The sequence below is a fragment of the Epargyreus clarus genome, unplaced genomic scaffold, assembly GCF_041222505.1.
Source record: "Epargyreus clarus isolate Ecla_fem2 unplaced genomic scaffold, WU_Ecla_fem_2.2 ptg000009l, whole genome shotgun sequence".
Taxonomy (NCBI): domain Eukaryota; kingdom Metazoa; phylum Arthropoda; class Insecta; order Lepidoptera; family Hesperiidae; genus Epargyreus; species Epargyreus clarus.
This window is the reverse complement of record NW_027332217.1, coordinates 11,882,066-11,904,383: the sequence shown is the minus strand read 5'-3', so window position 1 is coordinate 11,904,383 and position 22,318 is coordinate 11,882,066. Positions and strand designations below refer to the sequence as shown.

General features: G+C 34.7%; 1 protein-coding gene across 1 annotated transcript; it reads right to left on the bottom strand.

The window, feature by feature from the left end:
- Positions 1-282: 282 nt before the first annotated feature.
- On the bottom strand, positions 283-4,644 carry LOC140744992 (toll-like receptor 7). The gene has a single exon (XM_073076731.1). It carries the CDS (start codon positions 4,423-4,425, stop codon positions 580-582), a length of 3,846 nt encoding a protein of 1,281 aa, XP_072932832.1. The 5' UTR covers positions 4,426-4,644; the 3' UTR covers positions 283-579.
- Positions 4,645-22,318: the final 17,674 nt, after the last annotated feature.

Below are 22,318 nucleotides of genomic sequence, written 5' to 3'. Positions count from 1 at the left end.
GTTTACTTTAAGTAAAAGTGCTACATGAATTGAGTTTCACTTCGAGTGTGTGAAATGTAAATATGAGAGTTTTGTTCGGAGAATATATATCCAGTGTTATTATCCATTAGCCTTTGTTATACACTAACAAATGTGCAATAAAAGAAACAGTTGTAATTATTGAAAGGAATTTTATTTCAAGCTTTACACGACAACCTTTATGAATATTATTGTTTCTTAAACTTTTAGTATTGTATCGATCGAAATATTCAATGAGGGTAAATAAGGAAAAAGAAAAGAAAATTCTTATGCAAAAATTATCACAATGGCTTTATTAAAGTACATAAATAGGTATACTTGTGACTTATATGGACATTTATTTACACAATATTTACAATTTCACATAATATTCTACAGCAGTCTTATAGAATTTATTTACACCAACAATACGAAATGAACGCCCTTTGTAACGGCTAGAAATTACAAAAATAGATTAAAATCTTAATTATTTGGTAAAGCGCGCGATGCGATTAATACAATTTACACAAAAGCTTCGACTAAATGAGTTTAGTTTATTGACGAGTTCGTGAGAAGCATAGACTAGACAAGGTAAGCTTGACCCGAATGCTGTGTGTCAATTAGTGGGGGTGGCGGAGGCCAGTGCCGAAACTCCCGCCGCCTGTTGGGGTTGTTCCCACCCAACTCTAATGACGAGTAATCGGAATCTATAGAAGAGTATATATGATCAGACGGCGGTCTACCATCCGGCCCGTAAGCCGTATGCACTTGCTGTGCACGACCTTCCATGAACTCCGGAGTCGTACTCACTCCATCGGCTGACCCTCTCATTTTCTCCGTAAACGAAAACGACCGTATCGTCCCATTCTGCGTTCCACCCTGCATTGTAAAAGAATTTATATTGTTCCTATAACTAGGCTTAGATCTAAATCTCCGATCCGGCATCGCATAGCGAAGTTTCTCCCAAAATTTATTTTGGCCCCATCTTATCCTCGAGCTCGTTTTTAAATACGGCCGTAGATCGGGATCGCATTCGGCTTCGGGCAATACTGAACTTTCTTCTATTATAACTAAAGTATAAATTCGCGACTTGAGGATTTCGTGCAGCGCTTGTCTAAATTCAAAACGTGACCATTCCGTTTCTATGAAATTTCTTGTTAGTACAAGAACTATGCGCTTCGATGCCTCTGCGGCTTCGGGAAGCGGTAACGTACATTGCATATAAGCCACGCCGTGCTGGGGAATATCTCTGTAATGTAAGCAAAGGTGATATGATGGGCTGCCATTTTCCAACTCGGCGGCTAACGTTTGAATAACAAAATCGTCATCCTTCGGGCTGTAGCAAACGTAAGCATCATACAATTTGTCAGTGTCATCGTACGCTCCAGTGAATGGGAACAATCTTATTCCGCAGCTAGTATACAACCATATACGGATTGTGTCTCTAAATAAGAAAATCACAAGGGTGACGAGCATGATTAACATAAATCCCGTGAGCGTAGTCACCATCATGGGCATGTAATTTGATACCAACATGTTATCTATAACAGAATCTCCAGCGTAATAGTCACTGCATATCGTACCATTGAGATTCAGTTCTTTCTTTTGTGGTCCAGGATTACCACTATTCCAACACCACACGTCTGACATATCTTTAATTTTAGGAACATTTTCTGAAATGTACGCAGTGAATTTTTGTAAATATCTACATTTGCATGACCACATGTTATTACCAATGGCTACACTATTCAGGTTTTTATTAACACTCAAGGTCCAAATATCAAAGTCTACAAGTCTGTTTCCATCTAATCTCAAGATTCTTAACGAACGTAACGTTAAGAAAGTTGTGTTCTCTATATGGCTTATGAAATTGTCTTGTAGATAAAGCTCGTTAAGTTGCGTCAAATGCTCAAACTCATAACCGTTTAGATGTTTCAGTTTATTGTCCCCGAGATGCAATATAACGAGGGAAGATAAGCCGGCAAATGTTCTATTCTGTATGTTTTCAACTTGACTGGAATTTACATAAAGCGACCTCATATTTTTTCTTCCGATGAATGCATAATTTTGCAATTCTTTAAAGTCATTTCCATCTAAATAGACCTCAGTAGCGTCCATGGGTATTTTTTCTGGGATTTCGACCGCACGTTGGCTTGAGCAGTCAACAACATTTGTATGCCAAGTAGGATCGTGGTAACAAGAGCAGTTATTAGGGCAAGTCATTTGGCAATCACAAGCAACGTAATCACAACAGTGGCATAGAGTAAAACAGTGCGTTTCATATGTACACAAAAAATCTGTCGACTTCAAATTACTGAGAGGTATGTGTGTAACGCCTCTAGTATGCGTCATTTTGCATAATACATTTTCTAAGTCCATTATTCTTGGATATTGCCTCATAGAAGTCATATTGTTAATCAAAGGCAGCCATTCCATCGAACAGTCACAATCGAACGGATTTCCTCCTATATAGAACTCTGGTAAAGACTTATTTAAGGGAACTGGGGATAACCGGAGGCTGTTGATATCTAAATGAGATATCTCATTTGCGTAAATATCAACTCTGGTGAGATTGCGTTTCTCCATAAATGTGTTAACGTATATATTGTTTATGTGGTTGTTGTTTATAAACAATAATTCCACACTATTTGGAATTGCTAATGGCGATATTTCGCTAATACGGTTGTGACTTACGTCTAATGTCTTTATTCGAATTTCATCTTGTAGTTTATAGTAATTACCTAAATGTTCAATAAAGTTACCGTGTACATCCAACCATTTCAAATTACTAGGAATGAAAGCATAATCGAACCACACTAAGTGATTTTCTGATAGATTTAGCCACAATAAGCTAAGTACGGCCGAAAATACTCCATTGATGTCTGATATAAAATTACCATCTAACCTAATGGCCTCTAACTGCTTATTTCGTTGAAAACTGCCCCTTTCTACTGCCTGTATTTTATTCTTAGCTAAATTTAATACTTGTAAACTTGGTAAGTCCCAAAACATACCAACTGTTAAATTTCCGATTTGGTTGTCAATTATTCGTAAGCCGGTTAATTGGTCTAGATTTCGAAACGAACCATTTTTGATGTCAGATATTTGGTTCTCCCCCAAATCTAAAGTTTTTAATAAAGACAATTCCCAAATAGCAGATGGAACTTCGGACAACTGATTTGAACTCAAGTCCAATTCTTTTAAATCGGAACAATTTTTAAAAGCTTTCGGGTCAATACCTACTAGAAGATTGTTATTAAGGTTCAATTTACTAAGTACAAACAATCCATTAAACAGGAACTCGTCAATAGTATGCAAACGATTTTCAGCTATATTTAAAGTATGCAAATTATACAAAGGAAGAAACGTATTCTCTTCAATATATCCAATAGAATTATTCCTTAATTCTAATATCTGTAGGAAGAATAAATCCTTAAACGTCTTACCATCTATCCTCGTCAACGCATTATTGGATAAATTCAAAATTACTAAGCGTATAAGGCCAATAAATGATCCACCGTCTATGTGAGCGCTTGAGAGCTGATTATTCGATAAATCTAAGACAAGCAGCTGTTCTAATCGGTGGAACACGCCTCGGGCTAATTCAAATAGTTGGTTATTATTCAGATACACTTCTCGTAACTCTTTCGTGTTGGCAAATGTGCCCTCCGGTATTAACTGGAGGTTATTATAGGAAATGTTTAATATCCGTAATGATATAAGCCCGTTAAATATTTCACTAGAAATATCCGTTATATTATTATTTTGTAGCCTCAACTCTTGAAGTCGTCGTAATCCAGTAATTTCTGATTCTTCACTTAGGGATTTGATTTCATTATAGCTTAGGTCTAAACTTCGGAGACCTGATCCACAACTTTTTCCAAAACCAAGACGATCAATACTTTTAATTTTATTATGAGTTATATTCAACACTTGCAAATTATCCAATGGGCAAAAGACATCTGTAGGTATAGTTTTCAAGTTGTTTTTTCCCAAGTCGAGCGTTTGTAGTTCTCTGAGTCCATTGAAAGTTCCGAGGGCAAGTTCCAAGTTTTTATTCGGACTCCAATCGTAGTTTTTAGATCGAATCGACAACTTTTTTAGTTCTCGTAATCCCTCGAACGCGTTGCCTGGTATCCTGAGTAGTTTGCAATTTCGAAGCGTCAATTCCGCGAGCGTTAAAAATCTTTGAAAATAATTTGCCTCCAGATAACTTTCAAACAGAAGAAGTTGGTTACACTCGACAGAAAGTCGTTTTGTACTTTCTGGTAATGTTGATGTTAAACTGGTTCCATCTGCTTCAAGGGTCCGCACATGGCACAATGTACCACCACCTTCCACTTCTTTTGGTATAGGCCCACAATTATCTACACCTCTCACGGCATTTACACCCAAAGTCACTAATAAAACAGTCAGCAATTGAAACATTTTCTTTATACATTTGTTCTGATATCCAAAAATATAACTTTAAACTTTCAGTCACTTTGTTATTATATTTTAGCGAAACTTCACTAGTTTACATCACTCCACTGTTCAATGTTTACATCGCGACGCACGTATTTTCGGTGTCGGAGGCGACGCGAGCGCGTGCTCTCCTCATCGTGATTTGTGTGCGACTGGCGAGGCGGTTAGACTGTTTTAGCGAGAGTGGTGTGCCTCACTCAGGCCGCCCCTCCGTCTGCACGCCCCCGCACCCTATCGTCCCCACATAGTTACACGTTACCTCGCATGGCGCCACTTGCGCGTCCGACCGCGCTCGCACAATTATGTAATGTTTTCTTAATCGAGCCACTGCATATCCAGTTAAAAAGGAAGTGGTCGAATAAGGAATTATGAATTTCTTACCTATGTACACGACATAGACTTTCTTCGAACGTATAATGGTTTCGTGAATCATTGATGAAGGTGAGTCAGTAGACGGGATTTACTCGTAAAATGAACCGGTTAAGAAAGTTGCTACAAATAATAGGTAAAAATGTGACAAATCATTACTAACATACGAAATAAAATAAACTCGAAACAAAACAAAGGTAAAAGAAACATCAAAGTGACAATCAAGAACAAAGCGCAGGTATGCTGTTTCGGGCACCCTTAATTCTTTCTTCCGTCACTTATTGAATTCCCCACTCGCATACTTTGGCGAAGATACCCAATAAAGCTTGTTTGGCGTCATCTGCCCCTTCACATATTTTTGTCTAAAGTAACGTATAGAATTTTCAAATAGAGGGCGACCGTTTTTGGGCTACAAATTCCGGTATGTCGTACGAACGGGAAGAGGTGCAAAGTTGGTGGGAGTTGATAATTTGATTTCCTTGTTCGACACGTAAAGTCGTTTACGGTCTAACTAGAAGTTAGCTACGAACAGAATACGGCAGTAGTTTTAGAAGCAGGCGCCGAGAATAAAGATACGTCACAAAAGTTGTTTGTGGATTCTATTTTGGGTTAACCAACTTGTTGGATAATGTTATTTTCATGAATCTTGTTTAAGCGATTCACATGATTTCTTGATGTTAATTTAAGTATACTTGTAATAAAAATAATTAAGGATACATAGGTTTAGATCAACTAGTGTGGGTACCTACTAGAGTGTATGTAAACACGTTTGTTGATAATATCAATAGATTTGGAAAGACGTACCTGACCTGTAGTGAATATAAAAAGGGTCGCAGCCAATTAATAACGAAGTATTTGAATAACAAAAAGAGATAAAATTATGTCATAATAATAATTATATATAATTCCAGATTCCAAACATATGTAAATACAAGCAATTAAGAGTAATAACCAAAAATGTTACCTTAAAAATTCTCGGCCTACAAAAAAGTACATTAGCGAAAACTTTTTCGTACTGAAGTGATAAAACACGGCCGCGACATCCGAAAGCTCCTCAAATAGTGTGATATCCTTAATATTAATGTCTTTTAGCTGAGCATCCCGTATCAAAACTTCTCTATATTGAGAGTCTTCAGTGCTTGATAAATGACTTTTCCCACTTTTGTGAGAGTTTCCCGTATGTTTTTTTTTTGCTGGTAGGCTGTCGCATTTACGAGTACCTATATGGAAGGATTTAAGAATTTTATTAAATTGTTTAAGAAAATATCCAAAAACTTGCTATAGTCAGACAATAAGACTAATTCTTGATTGTATACTGTCAGTTGATTTTTTTTCTACAATAAGACTATTTCGATATCGACGCATAATTAAAAGCTTAAGAATTAAAATTAGGTTTTTAATTAATTTTGTGCGTGTAGTCAAAGTATATACTATATAGTTTGTATAGATATTCAATGATATGTAATTACAATAATTATTTCCTAAACAAATTTAAAGGACTTTTCAGTCTTTCGTAGGTTTTCGCTTTACCGCTACTATACGTTAGTAGATGTCGCAGGCTGGACGCGACGTGCCACGACTGCCGATGACATTTTCACTAATGCGATCTGCTATCTCCCCGTCGGATTATACAGATGCTAGTAGTTTACGAACACTTTCGGGGATGATTTTCCTTATTTAGATGATATTTGTCCTTATGTTAGTTACATGACATGTGACGTCACAAAAAGATAAGAGCAAGGATATGAAAAGAGATTTATAAGATGTTGACGACTTCTGAATTGCAGAATTAAGGCAAACTTTGTATTAAGGTGTGTTAATCATTTAAAATAACGCAGATAATGTAGACGATATAATTGTAAAAGTAACTTAGGTTTACGTAGAGGTAAAAAATAGAATTAATGACAAAACTCACTAAACCTTACCATATTATTACCAACAATAACACTAAACTCGGAATAACGTAATCATTAGGGATTCTAAATTGTGCATTTACTTCTTTATTAGTGTTGCTGGAATCAACACCATTAAGGAAGTAAATGCACAATTTAAAGTCACCGAGCTCGTAATTAAAATGCACAGGTATTTCTTAGGACAAAGCTTTTGTAATCTCCGATCACTGCGTAGAGAATAAGTCTGGGAGAAAATCCTGTTATTGGTTATCTTCGCGGATATTAACGCCTTGCTACCGTACATCAAGGATTTTCTTCAGCGAGAGATCGCAGCAGCAGATTGGATATTCCGAATACATTAAGGTTATTTCGCTCGTACGGTCGGCAGCGCTCGAACGTATGGATGATCCTATCGGGTGTGGAGGCAATTATTTATTACAGAGAGCTCACATTTTAAGCCATTTGCTAATAGCTATGAATCTTAGGAATCCTCCTAAACTGATCCTGGAATTGGAAATAAATTTTTAATAGTTGGATTCCAGGGTTAATTTATTAAATTCCAATATGAAGAACGTTATTCTAATAAGTTTTTATAAAATTTATCTATTAGTCGTAATGGGCATATATTTTTGGGAATTTGAAGTAGCAAACTACCATGCGGTGTATCTGTTGCCAAAAATCAATGCAGCTTTTGGAAATCTGTTGTCAAATCTAATAAGACTGAAATCCTACTAGAAATCGGCTACAGATGCGATGCTGGATATATGTTCTATATTGGAACAACGTATGTAAGTTTTTTGCCTTACAACACCCATCACAACAGAATATGATAATACTTAGCTTGATTAACATATATTAACAAAAAACATTATTAATTCTAATTCAAAACTAAATTTATTTAATTAACAGCACCGTCTTCTAGGATTGTGACCAGAACGCTGGTTGTGCGAAATAAACTTCGCCTAATTTTATAACGCTATATAAGCCTATGTTATTAGTATAGGCTGCATAGGAATAGTAACTATCGAGACTGGCTATAATGGGCACCTGCGGCCAAAGCTGGTACAGTTTTTAAGACCTGAAATAAGCACCTGCGAAGCCAATTCAATACAGTACAAGTTACATTCAATATAATTATCCTCCGATAAGATATAAATGCCTATTAAAGTGTTTAAAAGTTTACCTACCTTTTAGGCGTACTAAAGTTTAAATACAGGGAAATATCATTCGCAATAAAAATAGTTTCTTTTTTAATTTTAGACGATTAATCACTAATCAGTTTTGATTTACAATCTTATGTTTGAATATTTTAATAATAGGTATTCTCATTAATATTGGTAAGTCCAATATTTGCACCTGTTATTTCCGAATTAGAAAGAAAATCAATAAAGAATACATTACATTTTTATAACTCCCTACATAATCTTTAATCCTGCGAGCATCAACATTATAAGTTGGTGCCGCCAGCGGCGATACCATAACGCATCGGTATCAGAGATCGACAATAACACAGACAATGCTGCTTCGCACTGAAATCTATTGGCGGTGGAGATAGCTGTGGAGATAGCTGTGGCGATAGCAATACACGCTCGGGCTAATGGTTACATATTGCTGAAGTTCTATCGCCATTTGTCATAATCGTATCTTTGCACCTACCATTCGGATAATAGGCCGATTAAAACTTTAGAGATACGTAACTCCTTAGGCGTTGACTTGAACAGTTTGGGGTTATCGTCTGTTTACGTGTGTTTGACTTAGATAAGAAATATCTCTATCTATAAAGTACTCTTACTATTACGCTTTGTGGTAGTACAAAAGTTGAATCCTTTTGTAAAGAGATGTCACTATTCCGAATTATACCTTTTCTTGGTGAATATGTCTATTCACTTAAAAGGTTCAATCTTGATTTTCTTTTCTATGGTTCAATGTTATTTACTATGGCACGTTGCATTTAAAATGGGAACATCTGTATAACGTCCAATTATGAGACGAAATATTCAATTCAATATTTTTTATCATTGGTGTATTTTTGCTCAATTCTTATCCATTTCTGTATCAGAACATACTCTGAATCGTATATATAGACGCATACAGGGTCTCGTTACTTAGTTTCGATTCGACACTGAGTAAGTGTTTTGATCTAACTTGTCACATATTGGGAGTATGTATGATTATTGCATAAACGATTAATCGCTTTTACGATTGACTTATCTCTATATTTGCCATACATTTAAATTTGATTTAACAAAGAATTATGAGGTTGATAGTTAACCACCTATTGCACAAAGACACACTTAATCAGTATTTGTATTAATAATAACATATTGCTAAACTTCGAAAGCCATTTGTCAAAATGTAATCATATCTTCGTACCTATTCGGATGGGTAATAGGCCGATTAAAAGTTTTGAGCCAGTTGAACTGCTGGGTTGGGAGATAAGGAGACATTTAGGCATAGGATTATCGCTTGAAGGGTTTGAGTTTGAAGTATACATAATTGTTATGTTAATTACTTTGCAATACAGTAACATAAAATATGTATAACAGGTTTTGTCCATGTTAGACATAGAAACGGCTTGAATTTTAGCATTTTAATAAAATAAAGTGAAATTTAATTGTTTTTAAGGTTCCGTACCCGAAGGGTAAAATTGGAACCCTATTATCAAGACTTCGCTGTCTGTCCGTCTGACTGTCTGTCCGTCCGACTGTCTGTCCGTCCGACTGTCTGTCCGTCCGACCGTCTGTCCGTCCGTTTGTCACAGGGCTCTACCTCTTTAATTTATTTGGCGTGTATGGTAGAAGCATATTTCATTTAATTTCGTTTTAAGGTTCAAAGGAAGTGTGCAAAAGAATTCCTTTGAAAAAACATCTGAAGACTTGAAGGCGTTGTAGACTTTATCGATAACTTCCATCGCTGTTGAAGCGAATGACCATTAGCAGTAACTTACCAGTACGCATACATGCGCTACGGAAATTATAACAAAATTTGCCCAGTCGTAACCTAACCGTATTATAACGTCGTATAATACCGCTATATGACTACGAATAAAAGCGGTTGTTATACGTAGAATGACGGATTGTCTCAAAAAGATTCATAAAAATCTCAATTTTATTCAAAAGAGTATGTACAAAAAATGGACTCTTTACGTAACATAAGATTTAACAATCTCGTCTGTCCTACTGATCCAATTCTGTTCTGAAACTGTTGAAGCTCACTCAATCACAATATGCGAGGGACTTTAATTTCCTTCTCTAGTGCACTATTGGTTTTTTTACGTTTCAATGTGGGTTTCGTTGGCAACAAATCAAACGTTAGCTGGTGTACAAAAGTCTTTCAAGTTACGTAATTCTGTCATTCATACATTATTTTCGTTATATTCAAATTAAAATTTTAATCTCATTCATTTAAAATGGATTCGTGTAGAACGTGTAGTTGTTTCGCTATGAAGAAGAAACGGCGAAAAAAACTCCATATATAATTTATCCATTTTCCTATATCCCATCATCCATAGAATAATTTAATCGTTTAGATGTCTGCATACTAAAAGCTGGTCCAATGTAGATCATTGGGTAATGGAAAGGTAAGGGTAGTAAGATTGATAGTAGCACGGGTAATAAACCAAAAGAATGCTACCATAAGGTTTCTGACAGGGTTTAATGATTGATGTCCAATTACAACAACGCTAGATCTCAGACCCAGTTTTCAAACCGATTTCAGTTTCAAAGCACGACGAGCTTATGAAATTCTGCCATTACCGACCGCATCATTTTTTGCCATCTTTATCATACTCAGTACTTTATGCTTTCCTTTTTTTACAGTCTTACCTTTATTTAAAATTCTTTTTAATTAAAATTCAATAATTTCATTGAAAGATAAAAAGATTTGAAAATGTAAAACACAAAACATAATAAAAAGTGTGTTACAGTAACAGTCCAGGAAAACCTAAGTGTTAGTCAGGTTACTTAGATAATATCGGAGCCAGGGTAACACCGTAAGATTGGAATTGTTAACTAAATTGTTAATCGTTCAATTATTATAATCTTTCGGTTTTGGTTATTACTCTAACTTATCCTATAGATATCAATAAGGCAAACAAAAGGTATAACATAAACAAGAACTATCACAAAATATATTTTAAATTGAAAATCACTAGCAAATGTTACGTGAGAACTTCACGAACTCTATTAATCGATTCCCGTGTACGCGAATGTCCCACTGAACCGATTCTCTCAATTAACGCTGAAACTGCAGCTCTGCTCGGATTGATTGGAATGTGGGTTGACGAGCAATCTTGTAGCAATATCCTTCGCGGGAACTCAATCACATTGTGAAAGCAACTTACTTTGTAAGGTTACGTTGTCAAACTTAGCGATTAGACTTTAAAAATGCAAGTTTGTAGCGCTGTCTTTAGGATATAGAAATGAATATACTTATAAGAAAGTCCTTCGAGAGAACATAAACTGACTATGTAAAGTGTAACGTTATGAATCTTAGCAATTAAAGAGAAAATATGTGTTACAGAAAAAGTAATAAATCCTTATTATATTACAATTTAAAGCTTGTAGCGGAGGGTTATCAGCTTGTGGAATACAAGTGGTGAATATTCTTATAACAATGTCCTTCGCGATATCGCATTCACTATGTGAAAGCCATTTGCTTTGTAACTCAAATTTATCAAACTTAGAAATTAGACTTAACATGTTTATTGTTAAGCAGGTTTAGGTTTTTTATTATTTTTTATACATTGTAGGGCAGAGTGAATGGTGATTAGAAGTGACAAATATTATTAAACCAATGGGGATCGCACTCACTCGCGAGAACTTAATAACAATTTGACATTGAGTTACTGTAACGTGTAAAGTTTTTTTCCTGAATTTCTTGTTTCTTCCCGTTTTTTTAATGTAACTGAACATTTCCTCACAATCAGCGCTGCCGGTGTAGGTACTGTCCAAAGTGATTGCAGCGCTCGAGTTCACGTGCAATCTTGTCGCAATATCCTTCAGGAAAACTCAATCAGAAGGTGCAAGTTTAATCACTCTTTGTGCTAGTTCGCGACTTCCTACTAATTTATACTTGAATCGGTCTTTGACAAAGATGTACCCAAATTATATGGAAATATTTTAACGGTCGATGATAGAAGCGTATTATATTATTATTTACTGAAGTTTGTAATTATAGTTGGGTTACAAAGAACTACTGGTTAAATGGAGAAATGACATCAAATTCGCTACACATTTTCCATCATAAAAACAATGAGTATAGTCGCTTATTACATAAACTGATTTAACTAAACAAAACTGAAAAAATCCAGGAATAGATCCAGGAAATAGAAATACAGGGAAGATCCGGCTGAGAGATCAGAATTAATCCACCAATTACAACACGTAACGCTAAAGAAATAAAATCATTTCCAATTAAATTTCAATAGAAAACTCCACAGAATTCGTTCGCCTTTTTATAAAACGGTAGTCTGGCGGTAAGCGGCCCTGCGGAGAATAAACAGACGTAATCAAACGACCACTCCTGCTGTCTGAAGTTGTTCAATTGCGTTGTTACGCTTGTCGTTACGCTCTTTCCTTCATGCTCTGCTGCCTGATGACAAGTTCATTAGATGTTAGGACTTAAAGGAAATATAACGTATAATAGCGCACTATGTGTGATAGCTGATCAAGGAATCACAACTCAGACATTAAGTAATATCGATATATATTAAACTTTAAAGGTACGTGGTAAGACTACGGTAGTCATCTATTTCTAATTGTGTGTCAAAGAGGGCAAAATTGTTAAATTAAAAATATTTATTAATTAATAATTTATTTTATTTATAAATTCGATTAAAGCAAAATTGGTTACTAGACACAAATGATTAATCTGTTATTATAAGATGCTTATTTCATATCCCTACCTATTTCGCATAACAACCTAATACTCGTAATAAGTGCGAATATTAAGCTCTACTATGTTCTGTATAATTAAAGACGCACATGATCTCCCAACTTAGTGTTTAAGGGTTGTAGGTCTGCAGCTAACGTTACAATTTCAATTTAATATTAAACGACTGGGGAAATATAACACTATATTCACGTCAAGTAGGTACACTTAATTCATTCAAAGTTAAAAATCTAACTTTATCCAAGCGCTACTAGCGAACTCAATCGTAATATTATCAACATTACACTACTCGTAACTTACAAACTCAACCCAATTCGTAATACTACAAAACACAATTATTACACTACGTCGATGTAAGCATTACAGTGCGTAAATTAAGTACCTACGTTACGTTTCAATACAGCCAAAAGTCCATAATAAACGTCTATTGATCACATTACAGCGTATAAATCAATGCAAGTTTTACAATCGTATAGTTACAATCGTTTGCAATTTAAATCGATTACAAGTAGTTCCAGCTTTATAATTTAGTTCTTGAAACGACGTGACGTGCTTATGCGTGCTCTAGATATGTCATTTATGATATGTCGTATCCTACTATTTGCGACCGTTCATTGCGATCAGTTGCATAAATAAAATTATTTGAATTACTGAATAATAATACTTCGAATCCTATATTTGTGCCGCTACTGGGTATGGGATGATTTTCCACATCTGTTTCGAAGCTTGGAGATGTTATTTTCTTGTATGCTGTAAATGTGATATAAATGGTAAAACTGTGGCAACGATCGTGATAGTTAAATAATCATTTAACATTATCTTAGGATGTGGTCACATAAAAGACATGAAGCACAATAGTAATACTATTTGTTATATTGGGAATTTGATAAGAAATTTATATAAAGGGTTAATGGCAAATTTGCAGTTCACCTGATGGTAAGTGGTCATTGCCGCTCTAGGATATTGATACCACCTCTATATTATAGAGCAGGGGTTCTTAATGCAGCCGGTCTCGAATGTATTTTCACTTCCTAGGACTAAAATGGATGCCTCATATGTTAACTTATATCCACCGAAACGAAGAATTGCTTCAGGCTAGAAATTGTTGTCACCATGGCACCTGTCCGGTCAACCATACTCGTTCTACCATCTTTCAAACAAATTTTGGGGTATTGATTTGAATTTTAATGAAAATTGTTCATATCGCCTACTGCTTGCAATAAGACAAGTGCTCAAACGTAGAGAGTTTCCAGACATTTCAAATAACGACATTCTATGAATTATGCTAATCTAAGGTAAACATGAGATTTGAAACTAATATTTGAGATTCGCGAAATGTTATTAATTACACATTCTGTGTAAACTTACTCATAATTACTTCGACATCTCGGATACGCCAAATAATACGCGCATAGAGTATACAGTTGTCGTCAAAAGCAGCTAGATGTTTACCGAGGGTCTTGTCGCACTATTTACGATCAAAAGTCAGGCGACGAAGATTAATTTTATTAAAATTTAAAATGATGTTGGCATAGGCTGTATCAAGATACTAGCGTACCCGTGGTCCCGACAAAGGGCGTACAGAGGAACACCGTGAGGTTTTAGCCGATAGGATTCCGGCATATCTCTCCGCTACCCCCGCGGTTGAGAGGAACCCATGAAGGGTTCCCCACGAAAAAAAAGGCTGTGTCAAGATGTTTCTTTTATAAGAAGTAACAAAAGAGTTTGCAGTCCACCTGAGAGTAAGTGGTCACTGTCGCCTATGGACATATTCTGTGACGTACACCAAATAGAACAGGATGTACTTGCTACTTCTGAGGACACTTTAGTTAAATCTTATTAGATTCAAAATTTAAAAATCCGAATTGATTTCGGAAGTATCCTCGGATGTTTGACTTTACTTGCTTGTCTGTCTGTCTGTCTCATGTATATGTGGATAAGTTTTGTTAACATAACTCAGATTTTAAATCACTTGCTTAAAATCAATAAACATCGAATAACATAAGAACTTGAATTGATGAAGATTGATGATAGCATCAGAAGTTTTATTAAAAAAGTTAAGTAATTTTTAATACCTCGGTTTCTCGTTACTCGTCAACAATGAAACAAGTGCGTCAATGCAATTCATTACCATAATTAACTGCAAACATTACCTTGCAGCGGTGACAAGTTCAAACATGGCGGTATCAGTTGAAATTGCGTTCAAATAATAACTGTTGAAACGCTCTCGCAATTGAGATAAAGCGGGGAATATTAATTTACCTGCATATCACGGTAAAGGTACACTATGTCTGCATATTCGTATATTCTATTCACAAAAAGGTATATTATAACAGTTTTCTGGGGATATTTTTAATGTAACTAAATATTGGGTATATTGCTCACTATATAGGTATAATGGTACTTTTGAGGATCAATTATGTCTGTAAGTCTTCAACGAGTGAGAGTTCAATGGAATTATATTTCTGACGTGTAATTTGGGACACTGTACTTTTAGAACTGCTATCTACCGTTCATAAATTATACAAAAAGGCGAGAATATTGTTAACAAAAATATGATATAACCCTATTGATTAAATTTGTGATTACAAACTGTAGACAAAAATTGGTAAACATTGATTATTACTAACGGTTGTAAATTAGAACATCTTATAGACATCTCCACTTTATCCAAAGTCACAACTCAAACCCATTAAACCAGACACAATGTGACATAAGTATCATTGTAGTCGATCCATGAAGGGTTTGTTTTATATAACTTACGAGTACTAGCTGTGCCACGCGGTTTCACCGGTTAAAAATAAATAACGCGGGTGAATCCGCGGGGCAAAGCTCGTTCTAAAATATAAGTAGCCAAGTTACTCCTTATTACATCAGCTATCTGCCAATAAAAGTCCCGTCAAAATCGGTCAAGCCATTTCAGGATCAGCCAAAACAAACAGACAGACAAAAATTGTAAAAAATGTTATTTTGGTGTATGTACCGTATGTAGGTACCTATATTCATATGCATGTAGTAAAAAGCGGTATTAAGAACAGACACTCCAATTTTATTTATATGTATTGATAACAGGGTAATAATACCCGCATTAATTAATTACATTTAAAGCCACAAACATTAATTAGTGTAATTCAGCTAAAATAATAATGAGAAACAAAATCCCATGTAAATATACCGATGATTTTATAGAACAACAAAAAATTAGAAATGACTTAATAGTACAATTATGAAATATTTTGTACCTGTTCGTTACATGTTTTAGGTACTCCTAGAATAGCATCTTTTCTCTTTTCCTATGTTTTATATTATTTTTTCAGAGCCGACGAAGCAATAGTCAATAAATCCAGAAGCTGGATTGCATCGTTTTCGTAAGTTATTTATATTCTGCGGTCAACAAGACGCAATGCCAAGCACGATGTTTCATCCAAATTGTACATGCCATTTCTAACTCATCTTATATCTATGGTTGATACCAAATATGTTGCTATTAAAGATTTGCTAAAGTTTTAATGAATGTTTGATCGGGAATGGGTTAAACAAATTTGATCCCGGGATTTATCTTACAAAATTTCGTACTTAACTTTGTACGAAATACGATACTTGTAAAGCGATGGAGATGAGAATTCGTTACTGTAATTATGAAATCTGAATAATTTTCTTTGATGTATTATAAACAACTTTTCGCCTACAGCCTTACTTTGAAAGTTTGAATAAAAATACCTATAGATCAAAGTTCAGTGGTATATTTATATCGTACTATTATAATGTTTAAATTTGAATCTAAGCTACCTAATACCCACACATTTCTATGTTGTATGATGTGCGTCATATTAAACACTACATTCATGTAATAATTTCCCGGAGAAATTACGAATTTCGAGGTGTTCGAAAGTACTCCATAATATTACCAAAGATATGTTAAGTATATTTTTGTACTTGATCAGCGCGGACTAAGACCAGTGTTCTACTTGTTGTGACTCTAAAACGATTTGTGAAGAGTAATCGTCTTGCTATAAATAAGTATAGCGGCTGTACTTACCGGGTCCTTTTCAAAGTTTAATGCTTAAAATTAAAAAGTCAATTTGGTGATATTATTTTTCCATAGTCATTATTAGCAAATTCTTCGAAATCTGAATGCAGCCTTAGGCTTAAGTACAAACTGTCATCTGTATTTCATGTTCATACAAAAGACACCCATTCGATTCCCGACAGAGTTACATAAAATTCATAAAAATAAAGAAATATATTGACTTGCTGACCCGGCAAACGTTGTGTTGCCATGTAAATAAAAAAATGTTAAGGGTGAACAACCCTTATCACTAAGCGGTATGAAGAATAGATAGTAGGCGATTTTCAGACCTACTGAATATGCATATAAAATTTGGTGAAAATCGATAAAGCCGTTTCGCAGGAGTACGGTAACTAACATTGTGACACGAGAATTTTATATATGAGAGGTATGTATTTGCATTTGCATTTGCATTTGACAAGCGAATTTGTTACTTTTCTATCCCGATGAAGTATTGACACCATGACGATGAAACATGGCGCATGAGTTATTCCCCTTTTAGCTGACAACGAGAAATGGTCTTTGCTGTAATTGTTTCTATATACGAGTATAAATGTCTGTTTAACTGCTGCTAAATTGTCAAGTCCAGTACATTAGTCAGGATTTTAATCTATGTAATGTTTCGTAGTTTTCCATACAACATACGAGACAGTTGTAAATAGTTCATAATACTATAATAATGCCTATAATTTCGTTAAAACTGAGACAACAAAACAAAATATACGGGTAAAGAAATATTCAAAAAACAAAATACTTGTAAATATATTTCGACTTTTAGTTCACTAATTGTACGTTATACATTTTGGGCACTTTTTATAGCGAATCGAGCTTTCATTGTGTGTTGTATGCGTACATACATATATAATACATACGTTATTTTTATTAATAGAAATGAATAAGAATTGGAGTGGTGAGGACAAAACATAAAAATACACGCAAGTTAGTACTGTTGTATCGAAAAATGTTATACATGTGTTCCGACCTTTAGGCCTCCAAATATTATTATGTTTTGGGTTCTGTAATAGGCAATCGAGTTTTCATTATGTGTCCAATTCGAAACAAAGGTCGTGGCTGAATAGCGGACTTATATTTGTAAATGTAATTAAGGTGTGTATTCGGCATTAATATGCGTGGTTACGTTGGGGTAATTTGAAGGGAAACTTAACACGTAATTACCTCCACTTGCGGACATTATTAACTAAAAATAAAAGGCATTTTATATTATTTAACCCTAAAGTTCTACTGAAGTTTTTTAAGGTTCACTATTTTTAGTAGATAAGCAGACTTTGGTTAATATTATAAGATGTCATAATTAAGCCCATTTGACTGTATTTTTGCCTGATTGTCATATATAATTTTCCAAGGGATATAATAATACTTTTTCAAAAATTAAACATTGTCTTATACTTTGGGTTTCATGCTTATTGGAAAAAATATTAAATATTATTAGATTATACATTGTGTCAATTAGCCTATTCTGTCTTAATGTATATTGTTTTTGAAGCAACTTAATTATATTCTACCAATTGCCTTGCATGCGATTACTTCTTAAATGCCCCGCCCGCCAAACTGGCACAAATTCAAATGTGTATATAGAGTATTTGACTTGGTTTTATATAGGTTTGTAAGCACTTGTAGCATAGCTTTTGATCAAGGCAAAGTTTTCTAGAGGTTTGAAGTTGCAGCGAACGCGACGGTATTAAATGAGATGGTTTAAACCCTGATCTGATGTATAAAATAACACATTGTACAGTTTCATACAAAATTCGTCTGTGACAGACGTGACAATATTAGGTAAAAGTATTTCCTCCGGGAATACGGAACTCTAACACAGAATGCTAAACTGATTTATACATCCTTTACGAACAATATTGTGCGGTATTGTTTTACTCGTATCTCTACAATTCACGGAAATATTGTTTGGACACAGAAATATATGGAGCTTCCCAAAAACTAATATTATACGGTTCGAAAAAGTTACGCTTAAATCTTTAAGCGTAAATTTTTTGTTGAAGTTTTTATTATTGAAATTTGAAATGAAAATTGAAATGATTGAGTTGGTTACAAATTTAACAATTACAATTTATTTACATTGCAATATGTAATTTGAACTAGATGAATGCGTTCTTTTAAGAATGCGACAAAGTGTGTGTGTGATAAAATTAATATTTTTGATCCCTCAAAGATTTGAAGATTTCTTACCTAGAGGGTAAACACAGAACCATCGCTGCCTATCAACCCGCCACAGGCCCTATCTATGCTTTTTACACCCCTCTATATGCGAATTCGACTCACACTTGGCCATTTATTAACTCATTATTTTTATAAAGTGTAATATGTTATATTACGTGATCTTTAATATCTTTGGCTGAAAATTAAAACTTAAGAAAAAACTTATTGAATTTTTAGCAGATGACTACTCTACTCATCTCTATAACCATGTTCCACGGGAACAGTGATGCCGCGCGGTGACCGGCTGCCTGTGACGATGAAATATTGATTGAAAACTAAAATCCACACGAGTTTTGCTTTAAAACTACCGCCACTTTTTACGCTGTGCTCTTCATAGCGGAATGAAAATGTTTTTTCAGTTATATATTCGGATTTGATGAAAATAGAAAATTTTGCGTTGATAGCGGCGAATTTAGAAATGGGAGATCATGAATAGCGGTCGGTCTGGTTGGCTGCAAAGCTTTTTTATTAACTTCTTTCATAATTTGGATGAAACTGCCGCAACACATGGGGAATACGTCTGGGGCATATTGTACCATTTTTGCAATGTATGCAAATATCAATTAGAATACAATCCAACTTTTTCTTAAACCACCTTATGAAATAAATAATCGTGAGTCCTAATTCTATATCACATACTTCTAAAAACAAAAATGCTCTGAAAAATTAAGATATACATCTTATTGCCAAATTTTTGAACTATTACTTTTTAAAGTATCTCTCTTTATTAAGTTTTTTCTGAAGCAAGAAATCAATAAAATTATCTACCACTATTTCTGTATTTGACTCTTTGAAGTAATATAACATTTATATTCTTGTTTGAATACTAAGATATGGTAGAACTTAGTCGTCTGGAGAACTTAGTATGAACACACATTAAGTTCTAGATAGGACTAGTAGTTGTATTTGTAATAGTAAGATCTATTTTAATTTCGAGAATGTGCATGCCTTTCCAATACATAACAAAATGCTTACAATGTTTATCAGAATTGATATTAACATCAATACTTGAGTTAAACGCTGCTAAATGTCACTGTTTAATTGGAAAAAATACAAATCACCCTAAAGAAGTTGCAGTAAAAAATTGCAAGCATTCCAGTTGGTGACTGTCTTATACCTTATGCCTCCCAGACTTGCAGGCCGTGCAGAAAAAACAAAACCGCCAGCATTGTTCCCAGTCGTTTACAAACAAAGATTCGTAAAAACATCGCCACCCAAAAAACCGTCGATAAGCGTCATAATATATCTCAGTTACAGGGCTCTTCGTAAAGTGTGAAATATACGGTTGTTCAATATTTATAGGATTTTTATTTGTGTTATTTATTCACGAGGCACGTTTTGTTGGGACAAAAGACAAAAGATGCTGCCTTTTCTTTTTCGTTAGTATCTGCATTCATTTTGGTCGTCTTAGGCGGTATAAATAATGCATTATCACGCATAGGGCGGACTTACAGACGGTCAGAAGGAATAAAATTATTTGCACGTATGATACCATCGGCTTCGCTTGGAATACAATGTCTCTCATTTTTATGAGCAACCGAGAATGTTGTTCCAGTGATAAGATTACAGGGTAGGAACATGCAGATGCTTTTTATGATAAGTGTTCCATGAAGCAATTCAAATACATTTACCGCGAAAGCGATAAAACTTTCTTTTTGACATCTTGATAAAAATATAGTGATAAATATAATATCTATCTTATCATAAGAATTAAGCAGTTGCCTTCGAAAAAATATTTTGAATGGGTTACAATGGGTATGTACGAGTAAGTTTCGTCACGATTTTCCGTCACTGTTCAAATCGCATTAAGGTTGGATCATGGCGTCCCATGCGATGAAAACACCGAAGTTGACGTGATGTATGATTTTGATTTTTCGATTTTATTAAAAATCTCTTAAATACTTTATTATGAACCCATTAATAACCCACTCTTCTCGGGTTCCTCCCATAGTAAGAATATTTGGGATATAGTCTCTCTAAGCTGACTAAATATGGATTGGTAGACTTCAGAACTGTACCCTTACCATGAGTTTTTACGTTTTGACAAATATGACTGTTTTGGTATTTGTTTACGTATTTGCCCATACAATTTCCAATCAGCGCCCCTGGCGGCTTGTGTGAGAACTATAGTGTTAGTAACGTAACATTAAAAATCTAAATTAATAAAATGGTGCTTTATGTTTCTCTCTTTTTTGCGAACACGTGAGGGAGACAAAAAGTTCATCGTCACTTGAGCACTTACTTATTGTTACGTTTACTCAGTGGTGCGCTTTCGAAAACTCATTCTACTGAAGCAAACGGAACAGAATAATGAATTGAGTAAACGTAACGTAAAATTGTGGTATGTTTCGAAAATTCGTACTAAGGGTACTGTTGTATTGTATTCTTACCTATTTACGTATTATGTGTATATAAATGTGTATAGTTTCGTTAACATGTAACAAAATTTTACTAGACCCGGTTCAATCAAACCAAACTGTTATAAAGACAAAATTCAATAGCTTAAAAGTACCAGGAGAGCAGTAAAGGTACGGCAGCGTCTTTAATTAGTATGCAAATTTAATAGCCTCAGGGATTTACATGTCAACGGGTTCCCAAATACCGACCTGGAACAAAGGGATGCTTGCGGAGAAGACACTATGAATATCGATTGGTATTTATTAGGTAAGATTGGTATTAGTTTCATATTAGACGGGTATTGTATTGGAACTTACAGAAGCTACTGGACGTTGTACTATGTGTAAGACTATATTTACTTCTATAGATATGAAATGGGATGTGTGTGTAATCTTGCCTGTAATCGAGAGGATATATTCTCCGTGTCCTACCAATCTCTATGTATGTATATTTTTTATTATTATGTCAATTCGTTCAACAGTTATTGCGTTACCTAATATATATCTAATGTGATTTAATATCAACCATAATGGTATTATCGCGATTGTTGCAAGACTTGTTTTGTAAGTACGTGAAATTTTAAATGCTTCTTATTTCTTCATGAGATTCTTCTATAAATCTCAAGTACGTAGCTCTTAATTTTATCATTGTAGAAATAAATGTTCAAACGTCTAATTTATTACTTTAAATATTATTTCCAATCTAAAGTACAATTATCTTACAACCGTGTCCATTATTGGGTATACCTGTTTAGTGTCTTACAAGGGCCCCCTAACGGTCCCATTTAATACAACTTAAGGCTGCGCTGCCTTCACAGAATCTTCAGATACCGAAGGGTGGTTAACAAATATTGATTGACCCCCATCTTACCTTATAAAATGGCTTTGTTACGGTAAATTGTATGTACTTTATGCATAAGATGGGTCAGCATTTCTGGTTTGGTCCACTGGGGTTATAACAGCGTATTACGCGTTCATCTCTATTAAGATGTAATTGAGATTTATAG